General features: G+C 42.4%; 1 protein-coding gene across 2 annotated transcripts in view; it reads right to left on the bottom strand.

The window, feature by feature from the left end:
- The window catches only part of ZEB1 (zinc finger E-box binding homeobox 1), a 212,362-nt gene that overhangs the window by 18,520 nt on the left and 166,440 nt on the right, over positions 1 to 27,402 (bottom strand). For both annotated transcript variants that reach the window (XM_074946177.1, XM_074946178.1), the window contains exons 3-5: positions 27,194 to 27,256; positions 24,223 to 24,384; positions 11,214 to 11,416 (exon numbers count right to left, since the gene is read on the bottom strand). In XM_074946177.1, the coding sequence (XP_074802278.1) occupies positions 11,214 to 11,416; positions 24,223 to 24,384; positions 27,194 to 27,256 (428 nt within the window). The remainder of the gene's footprint in view (positions 1 to 11,213; positions 11,417 to 24,222; positions 24,385 to 27,193; positions 27,257 to 27,402) is intronic.

Below are 27,402 nucleotides of genomic sequence, written 5' to 3'. Positions count from 1 at the left end.
CCGCATCATGTGGGGGCGAGGCTGAAGCTGAGGCTGTTGGCTGGATTACCGGAAAGTCCTGCTCCTAGGGCAGCATCTCCGGATGAGGAAACTTTGGTGGCTCCATGGGATTGGGAGCAGACAGAAAGTGCTTCTCAGTTTATGCTACTTGAAAATGTATCAGTTGTAGGAGAGTTGGTTCTGGATTTAACTAAAGCCCAGGAAGGAAATGTTCCTAAGTTTGTGTCTGCTAGGGAGAATGACATTGTAACTAGGTCGCATCCAGTTAGTGTAATAACTAGATCCCAGGGACCAGGTGATTCTGGTGCTTCTATTTTGCCTGGTGCTAGTGTATTGCTGAGTAAAGATATGGCAAATCTGTTTAACCAGGTTGACATCATTGCCAGGGCACAAGGAGAGTATGAAGGTGATTTAACCATGTTACCCACTGACAGTGTGGAAACTAGTAGCAACAAGGGCTGCAGAGGGGGAGAGGAGTCTCTCTAACTATGGAGTCTAGCAGCTTGCATAAAGGGGAATTGTGTGAAAATTCTCTTAACGTGCCACAGGTGATTCTGGATTTAAGTGAAACCCAGAAAGAGTCTGTTGTTGCTCAGGACAATGTTCCTTTAAAGCAAGCACTAGGTGAAGAGGATAAAAGCAGAATTTCTGTGAAAAATTAATTGCTACTTAAAGAAGCTCCTAAGGAGAAGAATCCCCATGGTAGTTTTCGCAAGCAAGGGCACGGAAGTGATTTGATTGAGGTAGTTTCAGAGTCTTTCAGATGTGCATGGATCCATTGGCTTTGCTTCAGAAAGACTCAGTGTGGATAGCTTTGAGAAGGTTTTAGATGGAATGAAAATTGGTAGGGATTTTGAACAGCCCTATAAGCTTGACCAGATTGTTGGGGAGGCAATGTTGTTGGGACAGGAATGTCTCCATGTTGATTCTGTAAATGAACAGTCTGTGTCTCAGGTTCAGAGAGAAGATTGGGTAGCTGGATCTACGGAGCAGGACAGCTGTGCAACTGATCTCTCGGAAATACAGGGGATGGCAGGCAAACTCTCATGTAGACACTCGGGAGATGTCTTGTGGTCTCTTAGTAGACTCAACATCTGATTCCATGTGGAAGCAGAGATTGGTAATGGAAGGACAAAAGAACCTTAAGTCTAACATGCTTGTGAAAATGGATGATCTCTCTTTAAGACAGAGTCCAGCCTTGGAATTGGTAAAGGTTAAGAATCTGAAAACTAGTAAACAAGCTTGTGTCTGTGTTGATGCAAATTACCTGACTGACTGGGGGGAGAAAGACTTGTTGGTAGTTGTTAGCAAAGAGGACACATCCAGCCAGCTAATGGATTCTGTTACACCAGAGAGCTCAGATTTTTACCCTACAGGACAGAGAGGAAGGAAAAAACTTTTTCATACTAATGGAAGCCACAGGTTAACACCCAAAAATGCCAAAACCCCAATGATATTGAACAGAAGGCATGGCATGACAAAAATGCTTGTAAATGTACACTTGCAATGGATTTGATGTTAATATTAATGCTAATATTAACTTTTGTGACTAATGTGTTGCTGGTACCAAAAACTGTAAATATGTATAATCTTTTGGAAAAACCTTGAACATGTTTAGAGTGATACATAAGAACACACTTTATGTTAAAAGGCCTTGTGATACTGATATTTCACAGTTAGTGCCTGTAACTAGTTTTGAAACTGTACACAGGAGAAAAGACATTGAAGACCTAATGTGTTGTATGAAAAGGGAAACTGAGGCATGCTACAATATTGCTTTCATGGCTAAATGCCAAGATTCCTACACTAAGAAGAACATCAGTATCTACATTGATTTGATGTTAATTGGGTTCCAAACATTTGCCAGAGCTTGTATGGATAAATTAGCTATTTTCATTAGTTTATGGCAAGATCACATGAGAATACAGGAATTATGGTGCAAGAGCAGATCCAATCCACTACTGGTCTAACCAAGTTTTACTTTGGGTTTGTAAAGAAATTCAATAATATTCTTACTTCCATAATAAGTCTTACAAAGAAACCTCCTGTTTTTGTCAAACATGATTTCGATAAACCATTTCTGCTATACACTTATCCTTCTAATATTGGGTTAGAAGCTGTGGTAATACAGAACCAAGAATGGGAAGTTCCAGTGATACATTCAGAAGTGTCTGGAGCATCAATTTTGCGTTGGAGAGTGTGACATTATCTGATTAAAATATGACCATATAGATCATTGTTGGAACTGCTGTTACATAATTGCAACAAATCTTGTACAAAATGTGGCATGTAAGATGTCTATGGAAAGGTTATGACCTGCTGAATAGGATTATGCTATTTGTATGCATGTATCATTTTTGTATGTGAAGTTATGAGTATTGGCTCTACACCTGGATTTCAAATGTTTGCTCCTGTAGTAATGTCCACAAGGTATTTAGCCTGCACCTGTTGGAGGGACTATTCAAATTAAGTGGCTCATCAAGAAACACTTAACTGACACTGGACCATGGGAGATGCCCATCTACACTGAACAGACTGTCCTGCTAATAGAAAAGGAGTACTTGTGGCACCTTAGAGACTAACCAATTTATTTGAGCATAAGCTTTCGTAAGCTACTGTAGCTCACGAAAGCTTATGCTCAAATAAATTGGTTAGTCTCTAAGGTGCCACAAGTACTCCTTTTCTTTTTGCGAATACAGACTAACACGGCTGTTACTCTGAAACCTGTCCTGCTAATGTTCCATCTGAAGTATAGGTAATGGCTTCCTGCTAAGAATAAGCAAAATTGGGCGTGGACAGGTGATTTGCCATCTGACTCCAAACTCCTATCTTTTAAAGGACCTCTAATTTTCCACTAGCTATGCTGAGGGCTTTGTTTGAAACAATGGGTTCCCTTCCACATGGCAGAAAGTATAAAAGGTCCTGGAAACACCCCAATTTTGCCTCTTTCCTACTGGACTATGGACTTATATTAATGGGAGCATTCTAACCAAGAGACTGAGGTCCTTTCAATGATTTGGAAGCAACCACAGACTTATCAAGCCAGCAGTTTATTCCATCACTGCTACAAGCCTGAACCAAGAACTTTGCATTTATTGTATGTATTTGATTCCTTTTACCAATTTTAACTCTCATCTTTCTTTCTTTTTATGAATAAACCTTTAGATTTTAGATACTAAAGGCTTGGCAACAGCATGATTTTTGGGTTATATATTGACCAAGGTGTGTGGCTGGTCCTTTGGGATTAGAAGGACCTTTTATTTGATGAGGCTGGTTGTAAAGAACCACTCATCTTTAAATCCAGTGTTTTGGGGGGTGATACAAGGATTGGAATACTTAAGGAAACTGCTTTTATAACTTCTTGTTAGACAGTGTTGTGAGACAGAAGTTTACTTTTGTTGCTGGTTTGGTATATCTTATGAAGGAATAACCACCAGTTTGGGGTATGTCTACTCTATTTCTCAGCAGTTTGTCTTGAATTTGGGTATGCTCAGTTGTGACCCACTGAGGCACAGTTACAGTCTCAACTGGAGTATTATCTCCAGTTCTGGGCACCACACTTCAGGAAAGATGTGGAAAAATTGGAGAAGAACAACAAAAATTATTAATGGTCTAGAAAACATGACCCATGAAGGAAGATTGAAAAAAATGGGTTTGTTTAGTTTGGAAGAGAGAAGACTGAGAGGGGACATGATAACAGTTTTCAAGTATATAAAAAGTTGTTACAGAGAGGAGGGAGAAAAATTGTTCTTCTTAACCTCTGAGGGTGGGACAAGAAGCAATGGGCTTAAATTGCAGCAAGGGAGGTTTAGGTTGGACATCAGGAAACTTTCTGTCAGTGTGGTTAAGCACTGGAATAAATTGACTAGGGACGTTGTGGAATCTCCATCATTGGAGATTTTTAAGAGCAGGTTAAACAAACAACTGCCAGGGATGGTCTAGATAACACTTAGTCCTCCCATGAGTGCAGGGGACTGGACTAGATGACCTCTCGAGGTCCCTTCCAGTTCTATGATTCTATAATGTGTCCTATAATAGCCAGGGGAATCTTGTTCTGAAATTTGAGAGCCTCTTCCACATACTCTAAGAAAGGAGATAGCTGTTCAGCTTACAGAATAGATGAGTGTGATGTTTTATGTGATAGAGGGTTCAGTGACAGAGTCTTGACACTGACAAACCCCCAGCACCCATTAACAGAGGAAACTCCAACTCAGAAGATATTATAAAATCCTTAGGGTAACTAAACCCTTGCAGTACCAACAATATCAAAGATTGGGCTGTGTGGGAACCTGTAGCGGACGGCTTTGATACTGATACAGCTGGTACTGAGCACTTGATATGGGATTCCCTCAGTACCATGGGCAGATGAGCGGTCTTTGATACCACTGATTTTATTATTACTGTTACCATGTGTTGTTCAAGGATGGATCTGGTCTTTTCAATCATGTCTCTGCTGCTCTGGGTATGGGTATCCAAACTTGGTACCGAGTCTGTCTTAAATGACAGACTCCTCTTCACCTTTGTAGCAGCAGTCTCACTCGGAACCTGCATGGAACTCCCCTTGTGACCTGAGGCCTCTGTAGACTTTTTGTGAGATGGTGACAGAGAACTTCTTGAAGATCCACTCCTTACTTCCTTCAGCTTAGAGGCAGATGTAAATGAGGACTTTGGTACTGTAGATATACTCACTGCCATGGTACTATCTATCTTTCTACCAGTGTCTCGTGACTGAGATGTCCATGTGTACAGGGCACTGGCTGTATGGGGAGGTCTATGCACTGAAGATATGAGTATTGCCCAGACCGTGGAGGCACAGGGAGTGTCCTTCACTTATTGGAATAGCCTCATGACAAAAGAGGCACCTCTTGAATCCCAGGGAGCCTGGCATTCTCGAGCCAAACTAAAGAAAATGTAACCCCTATAAGGGGACCTCTCTTAACAATATAATAATCTCTATAAATAAAATGTTTTTTGGTTTCTAAAGAAAAAACAAAGAAAGGGAACATCTGTTCCAACAACTATAACACTATAACAGTAAGTAACTACAGTATAAGGAAACTATTTGAGGAAAAATCTAAATATTAGAGAACAGGCACACAGTAAACTCCATTTTGGGCTAAAGGTGGTTGAGAAGGTACTGAGGGCCATTCATTTACACAGCCCAATATAAATCTTGGCGTGGGACACAAGAATGCATGGGGTGCATACACCGGCCAAATGGGCACTGTTATCAAAAATCTCTGATCAAAAGCTGCAGGGTCCAGCACATCTGAAGTGGAGTGCCCACAGGGACACTACTCAAAGAATTATAACTTACTTAAATGATAAATTAACATGTATACAGTAACAAGTATCAACCAGAATACATTAGAACCATCCAACACATTTACCACTAGGAACATCCAGCAGTACTTAAAGTGAAAGTATCCATACTTGTGGAACCAAGCCAACTAACAGATAGCAGGTAAGACAGCCAATGGAAAGTCAAGAAACGTTTACAGGGAGTATTCACTTAAGTATCTAGGGACTACCATGCCAGATCAAACCAGTGATCCATGTAGTCTAGTATCCTGTGTCAGACAGTGGCTAGTACCAGATGCTTCAGAAGAAAGTCCCCAGTAATGTATAATTATGGAATAACCTGCTCTTTTCCCCTAATTCCCATCAGCTAGTAAAGTTTATGTCCAGAAGAATTCTTATTTATATCCCTTGTAATATTTTCTCTTATTTAATTATTCCTGAGGGAATTCTGAGCCAAAAAATTAAAAATTCTGCACCAAAAAAATAAAAATTCTATGCACAATATTTTAAAATTCTGCAAAATTCTGCAAATTTTATTTGTCAATAAATAAATGTGGAGGCTCCAGGATGGCAGTGGGTCCAGGCCACTGGCTGCACAGAGATGGGAGATCACCCGGCAGTCCCCCACCGCCTGGGACAGGGACTCAGCGGTGAAGCTGCACCTGACCCTGACACAGCAGAAGGGCCAGTCTGCCCCAGAAACATCCCGGGGCCCTGCCCCTTGATGCCAGATGCAGCTGGTGTGGGCAGGCAGCCCCAGCCCAGCAGGATTCCAGTGTGGAGGGATCCAGGTGAAGGATGAGAGGGTTCTGTGGGGGGCAAACGGGGTGCACGCGGCTCAGTGGTTGTTCTGGATGTGAAGAGATTTGTTGGGGGGTTCCAGGTGCAGGGACAATGGGACTCTGCTGTGGAGGTGGCTGGAGCTCTGCAGGGGTGGTCTGGGTGTGGGGGGGATGTAGCTCGGTCAGGGGGGTCCAGATGTTGGAGAAGTGGGGCTTGGTAGGGTGGAGGTCCAGTGGGGTGAGGGGTCTGGGTGACTTGTTGGGGTGGTCCAGGTGCGCGGGGGCGGGGGGTTTCCAGGTGCAGGGGAGTGGGGGTACTCAGGGTGGGGGTTCAATGGGCCTGCTTAGCAGGGGAGCCCCAGCTGCTGCCACCACCAAAGGAATGCTGCATGACCTGCTCCCGCTTCCCCCCCCCCACAATTCTCCTATCCCTTTCTTTTCCCCATCTTCTCCCCCCTGCTCCAACTCTTCTCTCACTCCCACAACCCCCTGCCCTATCCTATCCCCACTGCTTCTTCCCCGCTTCCCCCACCCCTCTTGCCCTGCCCCACGGCAGGCACTCACCACTGTACAGAAAACCACCCAGCACACATAGAAGGGGAAGTCGACTGGCACTAGGACCCAGAGGCAGCATCCAGCTGCTGACTTAGGAACCCAAGTGGCCACCTTCTCTCACCCTGGCAGCTCTGCGCCTGCAGAAATGGGAGGAGCAGTGGCACATGCTCCCCTCCCCCCCCATATCTTGCCGTCCCACCCACACCCGCAGTGATTTACTGCTGCTCCAGGCGATGAAAACTAGGTGCCATCTGGTCTGTGACCATTCTTGCAGTTTCCCTTTGCTTTCCCGTCATTTTCTGCAGGGAAGCAAAGAAATCTTCAGAGACACATGATTTCTGTGCCCGCCCAGTGGCACAGAATTCCCTCAGGAGTATTTAATGTAATTGTGATGCTCTTTTTAGCCATATAGACATCTAATTATTTTTAACCCCGCTGAGCTTTTGGACACCATGATATTTTGCAGCACTGAAGTTAATCTATGTATTGTGTAAAAAAAGTATTTCCTCAATCATTTTTAAGTCTGACACTTTTCATTTGAATGGGCTGTTATTTTGTTCTTAACTTATGAGGAAGAGTAAACAGGAACTCTCAATTTACCTTTCTCTACTCTATTCTCTATTTTGTATCCTACCATGTTCCCTGTTTTCTCTTCTCTAAACAGTCTCAGTCTTTTCAATCTCTCCTCACGCGGAAGCTTTTCCATGCATTTTTGTCATTCAACTCTCGATCCCTTTTTATTTTTGCTATATATTTTTGAGGTGAAGTAATCATAACTGAACACAGTAGTCCAGGTAAGGATATGCAGTCAATTTATATAATGGCAGTATAAGATCCTCAGTCTTATTTCCTGTCCCATCTACAGTAGAACCCCAGAGTTATGAACACCTCGGGAATGGAGGTTGTTCCTAACTCTGAAACGTTTGTAACACTGAACAAAACATTATGGTTCTTTCAAAAGTTTACAACTGAACACTGACTTAATGCAGCTTTGAAACTTTACTATGCAGAAGAAAAATTCTGCTTTTAACCATCTTAATTTAAATAAAACAGTTTCCTTACTTGTCAAATCTTTATTTTTAATCTCCCCCCCCCCTTTTTTTTTAGTGGTCTATGTTTAACATAGTACAGTACTGTATTTGCTTTTTTTTGGTCTCTGATGATGCCTGATTGTGTACTTCTGGTTCCAAATTTGGTGTGTGGATGACCGTTCAGTTTGTAACTTTGGTGTTCGTGACTCTGAGGTTCGACTGTACATCCTAACATTTTGTTTGTTTTTTTGATCACTGCTGTGCTTGGAGAAGATATGGTAATTGATCTGTCCACAGTGATACCCCGGTTTTTCTTGACAAAGCACCTAAATCATAGGATATTGTATCTGTTCCATGACTGGAAAACATAACCATTATAAACTACTTTCATTTCTGAGTGAAACAAGTTCCACTGGAGTCAAGAAACACAAAATGATCCAACCTTACAACAGCATGACAGTGTAATTCTACATGGCTTGCCAACGGAAAATGCTCAGGCAAATCCAAAAATAAAATGTACTGGGACAGAGATGAAATTGTTGCATATGATGGGATTCTTTACCTGTCATAATATCACACAAATAAGTCAGAAATGCTAAGAATAATTCATGCTGTCTCTGAGTATTGAAAACTGTAAGAACAGAGACTGAGATATCCTCCTCTGGTCAGCTATTAATTCAGTCATGGAAGAAAAGTACCCAAAATATGAAGTCTGCAATATATGTGGGGAAAGGAATGTAAAAAACCCTCTGAAATCACGTAAGATTCCTGACTGAACTGGGTCCAAGGCTAGCACAGATGTGTTTGAAGTGAATGGAAAAGTTTGCCTCTTCTTGATAGACTACTGATGAGTTTTTATTTTAAATGAGGTTTGAACAACATGTCAAATAGCAATGTAATAGTGTAATAAATTGCACTGGATTCCAGATGAGTTAACAAGTGAAGGCCCATACTTCATGAATGGCTCATTTGAACAATTCTCTTTGATACTTTCAAGCACACCACATCAAGCTTTACCAATGCACTGCCAAATGGGTTAACAGAAAAGTCAGAATAAAAAACAAAGAACTCGATTAAAAAATGTTGGTGAATTCAAAGGATTGAGACACAGCTTTGTTGGAATATCACAGGTCTTCACAATGATTTCTTAGGACTATGAGTTCAGAGACTTCTAGAGAAACAGCCAAAAACCTTAGTACCAACAACTAACAAGCTTCTTGAGACAAAGACAAATTACTTTGAAGTAGTTACAAAAGAGCTACCTAGAAAGCAGAATACAAGAAACAGTATGATAAGATTGCCAAAAAGTTATTCCTGCTGCAAGTGAAAGAAACGTTAGATTTCTTGGTACAATGGGGAAGTTCCAGAAGACTGGAAAAAAGTGAAAGTTGTGCCCTATTTGAAAAGGGTAAACCAAATGACTTGGATAATCACAGGCCAGTTAGCTTGACATTGATCCCAGAAAAAACTGTAAAAAGATTTAAAGGATAGTAGCATAATTAATGCCAATCAAAATGGCTTTATGAAAAATATGTCTTGTCAACAAATTTTAATATAGTTTTTTGATGATATTACAATTTTAGTTGATAAAGGTAACTATTGACATAATATACTTAGATTTCTGCATGGCACTTGACTTAGTACTGCATAACATTCTCATAAAGATTAACACTATACAAAAATCAATGTCAGCCATATTAAATGGATTAAAAACTTGTTAACAAATAGATTTCAAAAAGCAATTTTTTAATGGGGAAACTTATGGGGTGTTTCTAGGGGAATTCCACAAGGATCCGCTATTGACCCAATGCCATTCAATATATTTATCAATGATCTAGAAGAAAACAAAATCATTGCTGGTAAAATTTATAGATGATACAAAAATTGATTGAGTGGTAAATAATGATGCGGACAAGTCAGTTACACAAACTGATGTGGATAGCTTGGTAAGGTGAGCTCATTTTAATAACATGCGTTTTAATTCAGCCAAATGAAAGGTCATACATCTAGGAACAAAGACCGTAGGCCACACTTACAAGATAGGAATGTAATGACACTGAAAAGGATTTAGGGGTAATGGTAGATAACCAACTGAACATGAGCTCCCAGTGCAAAGCTGTGGCTAAATGGATGAACATGGTTCTTGGAGGCAAAAGCAGGGGAATAACAAATAGGTGTAAGGACATAATATTACCTCTGTATATGGCATTAATGAGACCATTACTGGAATACTGTGTCCAGTTCTGGTGTCCACACTTCAAAAATTGGAAAGGATTCAGAAAAGAGCTATAATTATGATTTGAGAACTGAAAAATGATAGTGAGAGACATATAGCTATATAGTGATAGATTTAAACTAAACATATTGAGCTTCTTATTGAAGAGAAGATTAAGAGGTGACTTGATCATAGTCCACAAGTACCTAGATAGAGACGATATTTCTGATAGCAGACAGCTCTTAAATCCAGCAGAAAAGGGTAAATTGAGATCCAATGGTTAGAAGCTGAAACTAGACAAATTCAGAAATAAGGTGCAATGTTTTAACAATAATGGTGATTAACCATTGGAACAACTTACCTAGAGACATGATGAATTTTCTGTGACTTAGTCTTTAAATTAAGAGTGGCTTTTTTTTTTTTTAAATATACTCTAGCTCAAACAGAAGTTGTGGGCTTGATGCAGAAATGAATGGATGAGATTTTATGGCTTGCGTTATGCAGAAGGTCAGGGTAGAGGATCGTACTGGTCCCTTCTGGCTTTAAAAAAAATATCTATGAATTAATGAAGTTCAAATGGAAAGTTACTTACAACCTGCCAAAGTAACAGCTATACCAAGATCATACATCATAATCAATCCTGAGAGACAGTCATACAAGAGGAATAGAGGAGCTGAGTAACCTGTTAGTCCCACTTATCTCAGCACGCATGTGAGATCTCAGCACCTTTCAGGGTCAGAAAAACATGTTTAGAATAATTTTTGGCCTTTTTGTTGATTTTTCTAGTATTGCATCATTTTATTTATGTACAATTATTTTCATTACTCAAATGTCCATAAAGAACCTACTTACAACCTATATTTCATAAAGACAGTGATTCTTCCTGCAGTAAGAAAGCAAGAAAAATGCATTTGAAGACCCAAAATTATCAAATGATCTTTGTGAAAAAAGAAGTCATTGGTTGAGTACAAAATTTGATGTAATATCTGGTGTAGTCACAAGGCTCAGGCATCAATAGCCAATTGGTACAAAATTCAAGAAAACACACTGCCTATAAGGCAATAAAACACTTCAAGAAATTCAATTATTGTACATGAAGTGGCTGAAGGCACCTCATTTGGGGCCTAATCCCACAGTGATTACCGACAGAAAAGTATGAATTTAATAGCAAGTTTGCCCAAGCAAAGACCATAGGATCAGGACCTTAGAATGTAGGTAATCTGGTATACCCACACTCTTAGCTCTGCATTATCGCTAACATAAATAAGTCTTTATAGATATTGTTACAAGTATGATAATCAATATATAATTAATAAAACTTCCACTTACTTGATCTCTTCCTGATTTATGTGATGTCATGTGGCGTTCAAGCTGTGTTCTATATGCAAATGTGTAACTGCATAATGAGCAACTAAAGTTATCCTCATTTTTTTCATGGCGATATTTAATGTGTTCCTTCAGAGAGGTAAAGCGTTTGTAACCTCTATCACAATATGGGCAGGTAAGCAGTTGGGAAAATGCATCTGGTGTTCCTACAAAGGACAGACAATAAATCTTTATTTAGATAAAATGAAAGATCAAATATATTAATATGAATAAACATATTGGGGATATATTTTCACATACGTGAGTTCATGTAATTTCCATAATGTACATGGAGGAATATACCTCAGAATAAGAATTCTTATTTCAGTTTTTCCTAGCATGTATTCACTCATTACCTGTGGTACAAATGTCACTAATATACAATTGAGGAAAGAGGGAAGAAAGCAGAGAACAAACAGGTTTGATTCTGATCTCACTTACACCCAGGTTCACATTGATGTCACTCTACTGACTTTGATGGAGTTACTTGTGCTTTACATCAACAAAGTAAAACCAGAATTAGTCTCTCTATGACTAGACAGGACTGTATGTGAGAAGACATGTTTATGGTTTTATATGTAAGTACATATATTCAAGAACGCTTACACTGATATCTAAACATAACTATGTTATACAGAAAGTAACTTATGTATAACATTGTAAACATCCTGGCTGTTAATCTTCTCACATATTTAACAATAAAAATGAAAATATTGTTTCAAAAGTCTCTTATTTTATTTTCACATAATAAAAACCTGGTTTTAGGAATGTAGGATTTACCATATTAGATCAGACTATTGATCTATTAAGTGCGGTATCCCGCCTCTGGCAGTTCCAATCCTTCATGCTTCAGAGAAAATGGAAGGCAATTCCTGCCATCATGCAATTTATCCAACTGTGCAGAACTATTGCAAAGGAGAGGGCAGAATTTCTATTTGAACCCCACTGATTATGATCTTATACCCTGAAGCACAAGGTGTAAATGTCCATGGACTGTTATTTTAACTTGCATAACTACAAATATTATTAATACTCATAAAATTAGCCAGTACCTTTGAAAGTAGTTCTAAATTATTTATTTTGATGACCTGTGGCAATTAATACCACAGGCTGATTATATGCTCTATAAAGAAGCATTTCCTTTTGTTTGCTTGGAATTTACTGCCTTTCAGTTTTATCGAGTGTTCCATTGTTCTTGCACAGAGGGACAAGGAAAAGAGGAGACATATCAATTTTCACTATATTCTTTGTAGTGTTGTGTCTCTCAGCTAAGTCCCTTCTTAATCTTTGCATTTTCAGGGTAAGTAATGCTCATATTTGCAGGCATAGGTATAGTTTGACTTCTACATCTGGGGGGGCAGTTCCAGTCAGGCCACCAGGGCAACATATGGGAGGGAGGGGACAAATTCCGTGCTTGCCCCCAGAGGCTCCATTTCAGATTGGGGGGGAAGGAGATTTAACCGTGATTCAGGAGTCTGATTTGTCTTGCGTACCCGCAAATTTCACCTTACTTAAAAACTACTTGCTTACAAAATCAGACATAAAAATACAAAAGTGTCACAGCAAACTATTACTGAAAAATTGCTTACTTTCTCATTTTCACCATATAATTATAAAATAAATCAACTGGAATATAAATATTGTACTTACATTTCAAGTGTATAGATATAGAGCAGTATAAACAAGTCATTATCTGTATGAAATTTTAGTCTGTACTGATTTCCTAGTTCTTTTTATGTAGCATGTTGTAAAAGTAGACAAATATCTAGGTGACTTTATGTACCCCCTGGAAGACCTTGGCGAACCCCCAGGGGTACATGTACCCCTGGTTGTGAACCACTGACTTAGGCAACTGAAAACTCTAGTGTTTTTGCAGATAATAGCTGAGAAATATCTGACAGGAGCATTGTATCTAATTCCTATATCAAGAAAGAAAATTAAATAAATATTAAACCCACTCAGCTCTAATACTTACTTGTTCTGACATCTTGTGCCAAGTCTCTTATGAGACACTGGTTAGGTTTAAAATTGTAATGTATATTCTTACTCAGATACTCTTAATAAAGTCAGAAGAGACCATTGTGATCATCTAGTCTGACCTCCTGCACACTGCAGGCCACAGAACCTCATGCACTCACTCCTGTAATAGACCCCTAAGCTCTGGGGTCCTCATATCATAGTTTAAAGACTTCAAGTTACAGAGAATTCACTATTTACACTAGTTTAAACCTGCAAGTTACCCATGCCCCATGTTGCAAAAGAAGGTTAAAAAAACCCACGGACTGTGCCAATCTGACCCAGGGGAAAATTCCTTCCTGACCTCAATATGACGATCAGTTAGACCCTGAGCATGTGGGCAAGACCCACCAGGCAGATACTTGGGAAAGAATTCTCTGTAGTAACTCAGAGCCCTCCCCACCTAGTGTCCCGTCTCCAGCCATTAGGGATTTTTGCTACAGGCAGTTGCCAATGGGCCACATGTCATTGTGGGCAGTCTCATCATACCATCCCCTCCATAAACTTATCAAGCTCAGTCTTGAAGCTAGTTAGTTTTTTTGCCCCCACAGCTCTCCTTCGGAGACTGCTCCAGAACTTCACCCCTCTGATGGTTAGAAACAATGTTCCCTCTAATTTTTGACCAGCCGTGTGCGCAAAAGATTTCTTCTGTGCAAATTTTTGACAGGCCGTGCGCCCAACAAATTTATTCTGTGCAAATGTTTGTGCTTCTGTGCAAATTTTTGTGCATGCGGTGTTTCGCCGTGTACGTGGGGTTTAGGATCTGTGTGCACACACGCGCACAGCATAGAGGGAACAGTGGTTAGAAACCTTGGCCTAATTTCAAGCCTAAACTTGTTGATGGCCAGTTTATATGTATTTGTTCTGGGTTCCACATTGACGCTTAACTTAAATAACTCCTCTCCCTCCCTGGTATTTATCCCTCTGATGTACTTATACAGAGCAATCCTATCTCCCCTCAGCCTTCTATTGGTTAGACTAAACAAGCCAAGCTCTTTGAATCATAAGACAGGTTTTCCATTCCTCAGATCATCCTAGTAGCCCTTCTCTGCACCTGTTCCACGTTGAATTAATCTTTCTTAAAAATGGGAGACCAGAATTGCACAAAATACACCAGATGAGGTCTCATCAGTGGCTTGTATAATGATACTAACACTTCCCTGTCTCTACTGAAAATACGTCACCTGATACATCCTAGGACTGCATTAGCCTTCTTCACAGCAGCATCACATTGATAGCTCATAGTTATCCTGTGATCATCCAATACACCCAGCTCTTTCTCCTCCACTGTCACTTCCAACTGATAAATCCCCAGCTTATAGCAAAAATTCTTGCTCTTAGTCCTCAATGCATGATCTTGCACTTTGCACTATTAAATATCATTCCGTTTCTATCACTCCAGTTTACAAGGTCATCTAGATCTTGTATGATATTCCGGTCCTCCTCGGTATTGGCAATACCTCCCAACTTTGTGTCATCTGCAAATTTTATTAGCACACTACCACCTTTTGTGTCAACGTCAGTAATAAAAATATTAAATAAATTTGGTCCCAAGACTGATCCCCGAGGAACTCCACCAGTAACCTCCCTCTAGCCTGACAGTTCACCTTTCAGTATGACCTATTGCAGTCTTCCCTTTAACCAGTTCCTCATTCACCTTTCAGTTATTAATTCCCATCTTCTCTAAATTTAACTAGTAATTTCTCATGTGGAACTGTATCAAATGCCTTACTGACATCCAGGTAGATAAAATCTAATACATTTCCTTTGTCTAAAAAGTCAGTTATCTTCTCAAAGAAAGATATTACTAACTTTGTTACCACCTCTTGAGTACAACAACTGAAACAACTGTAGAAAAAAAATCTACAGTTACTTTCTATCATTTAGGCTACTTACTTTTTGCAGGGTTCAGAGTAGCAGCCATGTTAGTCTGTATCCGCAAAAAGAAAAGGAGTACTTGTGGCACCTTAGAGACTAACAGATTTATTTGAGCATAAGCTTTCGTGAGCTACAGCTCACTTCATCGGATGCATTCAGTGGAAAATACAGTGGGGAGATTTATATACACAGAGAACATGAAACAAGTACTCCTTTTCTTTTTACTTTTTGCAGTTCACCAAGCTTGGAACAGATCATTTAACTTTAGGAAACATCCTAACAGCCCTTTCTTATCTTAATCACCCGTTAATCACTCTGTTTATAAACAAAATTCTGACTTCTTGCCTCAGGGGCACAAGCTGTTAGCAGTCTCCTGTCTCCTCTGCAGAACTCATTACACTGCACACTCAGACTGCCTACCTGACGCTTGCAGTTTGGGGGGCAATGCCCTCCCATGAGCCCCCAAACTCTGCCTATGTTTGCAGGTTAACTATGTGAAACCTACGGTTTCTTGTACCCTACTGTGGATACTTTCATTCTCTTCTCTGCCTATCTTTTGGGCGGGGCGAGCAAATGAACACAATAGTAAAGGTTTCAGAGTAGCAGCCGTGTTAGTCTGTATCCGCAAAAAGAAAAGGAGTACTTGTGGCACCGAAGAGACTAACAAATTTATTTGAGCATAAGCTTTCGTGAGCTACAGCTCACTTCATCAGATGTAAAGGTGTGGCTATCCTATCATCATCTTTCTATAATGTCTATTTTCTGCCCCATTTATAATTCACTTTTAAGTGATGCAGAGTGATGTGGAAACGCACTCCATTCCAGTCAGAGTATCACTCAATGTGTATTACAGTATCGTGCACTTGTTTTAAGTTACATTTAGGGTGGAATTTTTAAAAGGTTCATTGTGGCCTAACACTGCTTTCAGTGAAGTCAATGGAGAAATGGTAACGGAATAAATCAGGTGCACTTTAAATTCCCACCCTTAGTCTTCCATCGTACTGCCTAATTCCCCAGTTTCATTGCATCCTTTTCAAGCGTCTCACAAGCTGCTTAGTTTTGTGCCACTAACAAGCAGAGGTGACTACTCCATGGGTGCTCCGCCTTGGAGTACCCACGGAAAAGAAAATTAGTGGGTGCTTACGATCCACCGGCAGCAAGCACCCCTCTCTCCCTCAGCGCCTCCCGCCCACTGGTGGCCCCACTGATCAACTCCTCTCCCTCCCTCCCAGTGACTCCTGCCCTCCATGATCAGCTGTTCTGCAGAGTGCAGGAGGTGCTGAGAGGAAGCGGGAGGAGCGGAGAAGGGGCATGCATGGGAGAGGGGGAGGAACTGGGCGGGAAGAGGTGGGGTGTGGGCAGAGTGGGTGCAGAAAGAGGCAGGGCAGGGGTGGGGTCTTGGGGAAAGGGGTGGAGTGGGAGCAAGGCCTTGGGGGAAGGGGTAAAACATGACCATGAGATCTATATCAACTCCCTGGCCAATGAAGCAGAGGACAGCCTAAAGTACAACAATCTGCATCCTGTCTACAGGGTCATCACACTCCTGACTGGCAGCCATAAACAGCCTTCTAACATCCCCATCACAAAACCAGGCAACTCACTCTGCTCTTTGATGGACAAGTCCTGGACAGAAGGACAACACACTATGAAAGCATACTCAATTATTCACCTGCTGACAACCGTCCAGAGCTGTCACTTGGCAAACCACATGGCTGCAGACACTGGGATGAAAAGACAGTTACCTACCTTTCCATAACTGTTGTTCTTTGAGACGTGTTGCTCATGGCCATTCCATTCCAGGTCTGCGTGCGCCCACATGTGCAGTTGTCGCAGATTTTTGCCTTAGCATTATCTGCTAGGTCAGCAGTGGCGCCCCCTTGAGTGCCATGCTCATGCGGTGGTATATCAGGCGCCGCTGACCTATGCCGTCTCAGTTCCTTCTTGCCAGCAACTCCGACAGAGGGGCAGGAGGGCGGGTAATGAAATGGACACGGGCAACACATCTCGAAGAACAACTGTTACGAAAAGGTAGGTAACCGTTTTTTCTTCTTTGAGTGCTTGCTCATATCAATTCCATTCTAGGTGACTCACAAGCAGTGCCAATGGAAGTGGACTCAGTGTCTCAAGGTTACACCCTGCAAGACCGTGAACTCTATCTCCAGCACCCATCAGTCTAAGGTGACTCGCAACCAGGCCGAACGGTATGGACGAAGATGATTGATGAAAGAATGGGGTGGCTCCTGGGAGGTGACTGGGGCATTACTCTCGACTGCACCCTCAAAACATATGCTTCTGGCCCCTTAGGTGCTTTGCTGGGCCAAGCTGTGCAGGTGAGACTGCCAAGACCTAGGCAGCGGGTGACGATGGCCAGAACTGCTTTCTTGCAGACTGCAGCGTATGCATGCCCAATGAACAAAGGGTGGCCCAAGTGTCCTTCAACCCATGCAGCTTTGCATCTGTTTGCTCTGAGAAAAGACCGATCCCATGGAATGGGAGGTCTTGGATCAAGGTCTACATCTCTTGGGAGAGGCCGGCAGTCTGAAACCAGGAGCTGTGTCTCATAACCACCTGCTGCGACCACCTTAGCCGCCATGTCCCAAGCCATTTGGAGGGAGCACTGAGTCACTGTGGTGCCCTCCTCCACCAGGGTGCCGAATTCTTGGACCAAGCCCTGAGGGAGTGACTCCTTGAATTTATGGCGGGAGTCCCATAAGTTAAAATTGTATCTCCCTAGGAGGGACTGATGGTTCACCATGAGGAATTGCAGGCTGACAGGTGAATAAATTTTCCTCCCAAACAGGTCCAATCTTTTGGCCTCTTTCTTTTGGGGGTCGAACTGGTATGTCTTGCTTATCCTTTTCATAGGCTGCAGAGATCACCAGCGAGCCCCAGGGAGGGTGGATGTAAAGGTACTCAAACCCTTTGGCTGGGACAAAGTATTTCTTTTCCGCCCTTTTTGAGGTGGGAAGGATGGATGAGGGAGTTTGCCAGAGGGCCTTGGCAATCTTGAGGACATTGTCATGCACTGGTAGTGCGACACAGGCTGGGGTAGCTGCTGACAGGACATTAAACAAGGTGTCCGCCTGCTCAGCCATTTTCTCCACCCCCAGGCTCAAGTTCTTGGTCACCCGATGAAGAATGGCCTGGTGTTCTTTAAAATTGTCTGTCAGGCTGGCCCTCGCAACCACCTGGTCTGGGGATGAAGATGACTGTACTGCTGGGGGAGGCCCTGGGGCATCTTCACCTGTGGGGGAAGGGAGGCTTAGGGGTAGGTGCAGGCTCCTCTGTTTTGATGTCCAAGCGTGCCTTGTGCACCAAGCCCAGTGCCGTCGGTGTTGCCAGCTGTTGCTCGGAGGCACTGGCCGATGAGTGGTGTGAAGGGGGCATCACCATGACCGGTACTCCCCATGTACTTCAATAAGGCCAAAGCGCTGGCCACTGGCCATTCTGTCAGGGCGGCACAGTTGATGTTGACGTGGCTTCAGGCCCATTCGCGACGGTCAAGTGTAGGCGAGGGGCTGAACTGTCCTTCTGTGCCAGAGGAATCGCCTTCTGGTGACCACGGTGGAGCCGTCGATGCCTGAGTCTGTCTGCTGACCATCGCCGTCGGAGACAGATGTCAAGGGGACCAAGATGCAATGGGGAGCACTCCCACAGAGCAGGCAACCTAGACCTGCGCCGAGAGGATGATGGGTGGGAGGGTGAATGGTGCCAGTAGTACGGAGACCAGTGTCTCCCTCTAGCTGATCCATGTCAAGATGGCGGGGACCATGATTGCGGTGCCAGTGACTGAGGGCAAGCCCCAGAGGATCTGGGCTGTGACTCCGGCAATCTGCGGCGTGAAGGTGAAGAGCGCTGCTTTGTCTTGGGGGATTGGCAGTGCTCCACTGCCCCCTGAGAGGTCTTAGCGGCTGGTTTGCCCTCACTGGGAGCCTTTGCTGATTCCTGAGGCATGTGTTGCGTTGATGGCATGAGTGGAGGCCTTTGCTCTCTCAGTGCTGGGGGAGCTTCTGAAGGTGTCAGTGCCATCAGGAGTTTAGGTCCCATGCCGCTCCCAGGAGTTGGTGGTGGACCTTTCAAGGGCTAAAGGCCCCAACTGGGGAGGCACGAATGCGTGGCTGTGGAGTGGCCGGGTGGCCCAAAGTGGATCCCTTGCCTTATGACCCATGGCCCTTCTTGCCTGGTGCTGGGGAGCCTTGCTTCCTAGCCTTCTATTTGGGCACCAGCAAAGGGGGAATGGCGACGAGCGGAGCACTGCACACCGAGGCAGATGTACTCAATGAGTCCTGGTGGGACGGCATGGAAGCCGGCCGAAGGGCAGACTCCACGAGGAGAGCCCGTAAACGAATATCCCGCTCCTTCTGCGTGCAGGGCTTAAAGTTTTTACAAATACAGTGTTTATCTCTCAGGTATGATTCCTCCAAGCACTTGAGGCAGCTGCAATGGGGGTCACTTACAGGCATAGGCCTGTTGCAGTCCACGCAGGACTTAAACCCAGCCCAGGGTGAAGTCCCTGCTGGGATTCTTAACTGCAAACTACACTTAACAACTATTTAACACTAACTACTATAAACAAACTATTTATAAGGCCCTAAGGCTCGAAGTCAGTAAAGACAAAAACCGCTAGCCCTTGGTATGCAAGGAAAGACATTCCGACTAACCACCACGAGAGGCAAGAAGGAACTGATCGGGCGTAGGGTCGGCGGTGCCTGATATACCGGCGCACGAATGCAACACCACTGCCAACCCTACGGATACCGCTAAGACAAAAATCTCCAATGACCACGCACATAGGCGTGCGCACTTCGAATGGAATTGACATGACCAAGCCCTCTAAAAAGAACACAAAACCTTTGTCACTCAAGAAAGTATGAAAGGTCAGCCAACGTTTCCGCGCGAGCTGCTCAAGGTACCTTGGAACCAGTAAGCACTGGCATGTTCTTAAAATGTGGGCATCAGGCAAAATACCAGCAGAATGGAAAACGGCATCATAGTGTCCCTGTACAAGGGCAAAGGATCTCACACCAAGTGTGGCAGCTACAGGCCAATCTCATTGCTATTGGTCCCTAGAAAGCTCTTTGTTCACGTTTGTCTTGGTGGGATGCAGCCACTCCTTAACAAACATTGTCCTCCACAGAAATCAGGTTTCCCTGTTGGGTGGTCGACCATAGACTCCATCCTTACCTCTGGCTTCTGGCTGATCTGCACTGAAAATTTAACCACTCACTCCATGTGACATATATCAACATCAGAGCAGCTTCTGATTAGGTGATATGTCAGCACTTTTCCTCACCCTGAAAGGTGTTGGCTTTCCAGATGTTTAGATAAATCTGGTGTGCAGTCGTCACACTGGTATTGGTGCGAAGTGTGTGTAGTGATTCACAGCTTTCTCCATGTTTCTACATGACCCCAGGTATGTGGCAGGGATGCATTCTCTCCCCAGCATTATTCTGTGAAGCTATCAACTGGATATTGGGACTTGCCGCTTCACATGTCAGAATCAAGGTGGGTCAAGAAGTTTTCACTGACCAAGACTACACCAATGATGCTGCCCTGCTAGTGGAGAAGTCAGAGAATTTCAGCTCCGCCTTCCAAGATGTTGTCTCCACTATGGGGTTGAATGCCTCATGGCATGAATCTTGGAGCTGGGCGACCAGAACCCCTGGTGCAGGTGGAATTGTCTATTATAGTGAGTGTTGATGAGTTCATTTAGCTAGGCTACAGGCAGTGTCCAAATATTTGCAGCAAACTGGATGTTCTTTGATGAAAATATCACGCAGCCTACTGCATGAAGTCCACGTCTTACTTATGGAAGCAAAAATGTCTGAGACTTGGGGTACGTCTATACTACACACGCTGTAGTGTAGACCAACGGTTCTCAACCCGAACCCCTCAGCAGCATGCAGCCCAATTAGCACACAGCTGTGGCCCAGCTGTGTTCTAAAAATATTCAAAATTTGCCACTCTGGGCTGGCAGGGGGCGGGGCTAGCTGAGTGGGAGATCTCGTCTGGCAGCCTGCTGGAGTGCTCCTGCCAGCAGGGGGCTGGTGAGTGCTGCATGGTGGCAGGTTGCGGGAGAGTGGGTCTCTGGGCAGGTTGGGAGAGGGCTCTGGGCAGTGAAGGGGTGGGGGGCACTGGGAACTAGGGGTTTGTGGGGGTGCTGCAGCACCCCCAGGTCTTATGTGGGGCTCCGCTTCTGGCCCTGCACCTCAGGTCCTGGCTGCTGGCCCGCACCGGGCACTTTGATCCTGGCCTGGCACTGGATGTCCCAACTGCCTGACTGGCGCGGTGGGATCCAGGTCCCAGCTGCCAGCTGCCTGGCCCTGGGTGGCGGTGTCCTGGCAGTCGACTGCCCAGCCGTGGGTGGTGCGGTCCCAGCTGCCAGCTGCCCAGCCCCTGGCAGCAGGGTCCTGACTGTGAGATCCGGCTGCCCAGCCCTGCACTGTGGTCCAGTGTCCGGCTGCCCGGTTCCGCATTCAGCTTCTGGTCCTACTCTGTGGAGGGGGTCTCTGGGCAGGGGGTGCTGGGCACAGGGGAATGTGGGAGGTTGGGGGGAGGGAGGGAGCGCTCTGTGGTTCTTAACCTGTGGCCTGCAGCCCACAATGATAAAAAGGTTGAGAACCACTGGTGTAGACACTACAGTGACGTAAGGGGTTCTTCTGTTGCTGCAGAAAATCCTCCTCTCCGAGAGGCAGTGGCTAGGTTGATAGAATTCTTCCATTGACCTAGTGCTGTCTACGCTAGGCTTAGGTCATCTTAACAATGTCTGTCAACAGTGTGAACTTTTCACACTCTGTGCAATGTAGCTAAGCTAACCTAACTGTAGGCCTGAAAGCCTGATCCATAGACTGTAGTCATTTACCCCAGCCAGGCAGCTGGGACCATAGACCGTGTAATTGCTCAAGCCCACACCTAGGGGGCCTGGGCCATAGACTATTGCCGTTCACCTCAGGCAGGAGGCCTGGGCTACTGGCTGACTGGTTGTTTGCTTAATCGTCCTCTGAAGGTTTGAACTGCTATTGTGCAATTGCACAGCTGCATTCCAGGCTGCCTGACCAACTCCCCAGTGCCACCAGAGGCGGCACCCGGGCCCTGAGAGGTAAGAAGCTTACACTAACTTTCTAGTACAGACCAGCCCAAACTTCAGGATATCTCAAAACCTGTGTACTACTTCTATATACGGATCAGAAACCTAGACCTATAGGCAGACTTGGAGCACCTAAAGACACTCCATATGCACTGTCAGTGCCAAATCCTAAGCATACACTTGTTTGACTTTGTGTGAAATGTCATAATCTTGCAGAGATCTGGCCTTCCTTCAATTGCTCATTACACTGAAAAGCAGCATTCCATACTTTTCAGCCAGGACGTCAGGATGAACAAAAACACCCAAGCACAGCGTGCGATCAATCTCTCCATTGATGTGCAAAGGGGTGCATGCCTTGACCCTACCTAGCGCTGCTCCCAAGTATTCATGGATTTGCAGGATTGAGCCAGATCTTGGAATTTCACTACATGATGCCTGGTGATGCAACAGTTCTCAGTAGGCTGATGCAACAGTTCTCAGTAGGCTATACATGTTTGATGATGGTAAGTGTTTGCAACATCAGAAGCTAATATTTTATTCTTATTAAAAAAGAAACATCTCTTTGCATGGCATAAAATCTTTGTCACTTCAAAACAAAATTGCTTAGGTGTTAACACAACAAGTTATTTAAATTTATTAGATTAACAAAGTAACTGAACTTTTTTTATACAGACAGGCCATAATATACAAAAATCAGAGCCTACATTTAGGCTACTAAGCCATTTTGTAGATACCTAAGTGCTTTTGAAATTCCCAGCTTGAGCGTTTTAGGAGTACAAGCCCCATGACTTCAAATGGCTGATGGAGCATAGCCCGGTCAAAGCACTTCTGTTTTCTTGACTTGTGGAGGTTCAATACACCTAAAGCTGATGTTGGTTGCAAATAGGCCATGGGCTATTTGTTTATCAATTATTGTGTTTGTGTTGTTCTTGCAGTAAGGATTTGAATAAGACTCTGGAATTGTCTTTTCAGTTCAGATCAGCATTTTTCATTACAGCTACGAATTTCCAGTAAGAAACTTAATAGAAAAAAAATCTGTATAAATTCTGAAATTTTGCTAACAACCAGGAAGCTAATTAAGAAAATTAGTGCACAACATCGATTTTTGCAATGTAAGGTTATAAAATGGGAAGAAAGAACTAGTAACATGTAAATCAAAAATCTGATTTCAACTAAAAATCGTGTTTTAAATTTAAAAAATAATTTAATTTTTTGTAAATAATAATTTTTATCCATCTTGCAATTTATCTCCACTATGAAAAACAACCATTAATTGTTATTTTTCTGCTGTTTAGCCATTTCTTATTCCAGAAGAGGATTTTGTATGTAAGCCAGTATTTCTTATTTTCTTATTAGTCTTTTGAGAAGGAACTTGCCATAAATGATTTAGATCTTCAAGGAATTATCATCTAGCAGATTCTCTTTGCCAATTATTTTTATTACATGTTTCAAATAGCCAGCCTGTTACAGAGACACAAGTTACTTCTACAGAAAGTGTGCTAGTTTGACTCAATCCATTTACATTAATTTAAATGTTGTTTTATTATGCTTTTACATTTATTATCAAATGGAGTACTAGACCATTATTTTACACTCCGTTATTGTAGACTAGCATTTCCACTTGACAACTCCCAGTACAAATAATCCAAACCCAAATGTTTTAATTATCGCATGTATTAGTTGTTACTTTCACACAAGACAAGTAAGTGAAACAGAACGTATAAGAGGGTATAAGCGAAATCTATCATAAAAATAAATAGTCAATGCTAAACCTAAGGCCATTTAAGCTTCAGAAACCTTAAAAGTAATTTTTGCTTGATTATAGCCTCATTTCATAATAATCAGTGGTTTGAACTTCCATTTATTTCCACAGCTACACAGTCTACAATAGATGCCTGGATCCTTATCTTTCTAAAATATAGGGAATTTGTAGGTCAACCTTTCAGTGTAATTCATTTTGTAAAGACTACTGATTAGTGAAATAATATTTACCATTTTCATCCTGACCACTAGCTTCTGGTGTGCCTTGTCTCTGGTCCTCCTCAGGTGCTTCAGGGTAAATAACAGCTGTATCTTCCTGTTGAAGGAATTCTTCAACATTGGGGTCATGATTTTGTTCATTTTCTACTTCGGAATCACCTTCATCTTCTTTTACTAAAATAAAAAAAAAACACTTTGTTAATGGAATTTCAATGTCACATGAAAACATTTTAAAATAATACATAAATGACAGTAATATTTTGCACTTCTATAGCATCTTCCATTCAAGGATCCCAGTGCACTTCACAAATATTAATTAAGTCTTAGGTTAAGCCCTGTGAAATAAAGGAGTTTTAGCCCAGTTTTACAAATAGAGAAACTGTGGCATAGTTAAGTAAAAAGGACACCAACTTAAACAAAATCAAAGTTCATTTGGATAATGTTTCACTGTTTTCCTTTCAGGCTCAGTTATTTAGTCAGTCACTGTCCCCAGTCCGTGTTTGTCTTTCACATAGCAATTGGGGGAAGAAATAGGAAAATGTAGTTGTAAAACCACAAAAATTAGCAAGCAGAGTTAGAGGAATGTGTCTTAAACTATTTTTAGATTTTGACTAGATTTCAAGTTGGCAGTGTCTCTAAGAGATTTTGCTCAATATCACACAAAGTCTGTATCAAAACCAGGCATTGCATGTGGATTTCCTGCCGTCTTGTCCTTCACTTAATTCATGAGACTATTCTCCTCCATGAAAGGAAACGCATACTCTTTTTTCAACATGTTTAACACACTGGGGTAAGCTGAAAACAGCAGTTGAACAGATAAGACGTAATTAATTTCTAAATAGGCACATTCAGAGGAAACCACTCAAAGCCTGCCTATTTGGAACAACAATCAATTCCACTGCACTAGTTGGACCCAGGGTTTGCCTTATAAAGTGTACAGACTGAAAAGAAACCCCCTACAGGTAGCAATTATCAAGACCTCCCTTCAAACCACTAAATGTTGGCATTATGTTTTTATTTCCCATTGTGGATTCCCTTCCTGAATGGTTTCTCCATCTTCAGACTCGTAGATGATAATACAAAAATTAAAAATTAGGACAATTTTTTTTAAAGTCCTAACTTTGTCCATGTTAGGCTCCTTTGTTCCACTTAACTTTTCCAAAATCTTGGGATAAAATGATGGATTCTTGATCATGACTGAGTGACTCTATTCTGAATGGCACTTGCCATTCCTGCAGCTTCTTTGGGTCCTGCAATTGCAAGGCTAAATTTGTTCAAGACACAATTTTTAACTATATTTAAAGTTTGTTCATTACTGCAAACCCGTAGGACATATTCATGCAGATTTTCATTGAAAGCATGCTTCCTGGCTGAAATGCAATAAGCTTGAGAGTTTGAGTAGCTTGTTCACCAGGGTTTGGCCATGGATTTCAAACAAACAGTTTTCTCTGGATCTTATTAGTACTGTTCCAAATCATCTAGGTTTAAACTTGGCACAATCAATGATCAACTTCATTTGTTTTTCATTAAAACTGTATTTCACTATTAGCAAAAGCACAGTTAAATATTTTACATAATCTATAGCACGACAAATATTTGTGAGTAAATATTCATGGAGTTTATACTTACTGCCATGAAATGCATTCTATGAAAGCTTTGACTGTAAATTACTATCCTATACTTCATTCTCAGTTATTAATGTGGAACATATTTTTAATAAGAAGGTAAAGCTTTACCATTTGTCTCACAATGTGAAGTCTCATACTGGTCTTCCTGTTTTAAAATCCAAGCGCTAGATTCTATTTATGACATGGGACAGTTTTCACCATACACACTGTAAAGTAGTTCTTTGTTCTCTTTGGTACTGACCGTATGGTTAAAATATGTATACCAAGATTAAAAAAATGCAAACATATTTCCGAATAATCCTACATTTTTGTATGGTGCAGGGGTGGCCAAACTTACTGACCCTTTGAGCCGCATATGACAATCTTCAGGAGTTCAAGAGCCAGGAGGCACCTGCCGGGGCTCGAGGCTTCAGCCCCGGTGGAGACGCCTGCTGAGGCTTGGGGCTCCAGCCCTGCTCCTGCTGGAGCCCCATGCCCCAGCAGGTATGCCCTGCAGGGCTGAAGCCATGAGACCCCCCTCCTGCTGTGTAGAAGCCCCTAACCTACCACCCCGCTGCAAGGCAGAGGCCCTGAGCTCCACCCCCTAAGTCTGGTAGGTGGACAATTCAGAAGTGGCGGGAGGGTGGGGGGGAGGAGAGCTCCACGAGCCGCACTTTAACTGTAAAAGAGCCACATCTGGCTCGCAAGCCACCCTGGTATAATGCTTATCACTGTACTATCTAAGCACTGACTAATAAGCATATATCTTAATTTATGTGACCATTTAAAAATAGTATATAGATTCCCTTAAATTATACAGTGATTATTTTCAACATTACTGAAGAAAAATATAGTAAGAAAAAGGAGCTGTGCATTTTCTAGCATAGTATTGAAGATGAAGACACACATTCTATTTTATCTACTCTGTAATATTACTATTAACAGAAGAGTTAATAATGAGATATTAATTCTAGTTCATTTTAATGGCTATGGGTTTAGGCTCTGTCTAATGACCCATAGTAGCGCTCTATACTACCATGTGAAACACGAGTGAGAGTCCTCATCCTTTCCTTTCTCCTAAAGTCAGGCTAAGCTGCTGCAGAGGCACTACAATTAGTCGCCTGGGGAAAGGGACTGCTTTGTGTCATTTGTCAGCAAAATCTCAAGACTGAAGAGATCTATAGGGAGCCCAGTCTAGTATTCTTCACCAAGAACAGTGTTTGCAACTTACCACATCAAGTACAGGAGAGAAAGGCACTTTAAAAAGAAAGGTGAGGGGGAATCCTAAAAGATTTCCAGGGATATTAAATTATTCCAATCCCAAGAACATTCTATGGATACGGGGGACAGACTGTAGAATTTAACGAGACAAATACCTGTACATCCAGCTTCATCGGCTTGAGCTTCAGGCCCCAGGATTTCTTTTGTTTCTTTTCCATCTGAAATATAATATTGAAAAAGAGGAATAATTAACATTTTAAAATATCATTATCTTTCTTTGCATATTACAAAAGTTCCCTTATTTCTTAAACAAAAATTTCCATATTTTTCTAATGTTTGGGAAAATATATTTAAATCTCATACA

This window comes from Natator depressus, chromosome 2 (genome assembly GCF_965152275.1).
Source record: "Natator depressus isolate rNatDep1 chromosome 2, rNatDep2.hap1, whole genome shotgun sequence".
NCBI classification, from domain to species: Eukaryota; Metazoa; Chordata; order Testudines; family Cheloniidae; genus Natator; species Natator depressus.
This window is presented reverse-complemented; position numbering and strand designations above follow the sequence as displayed.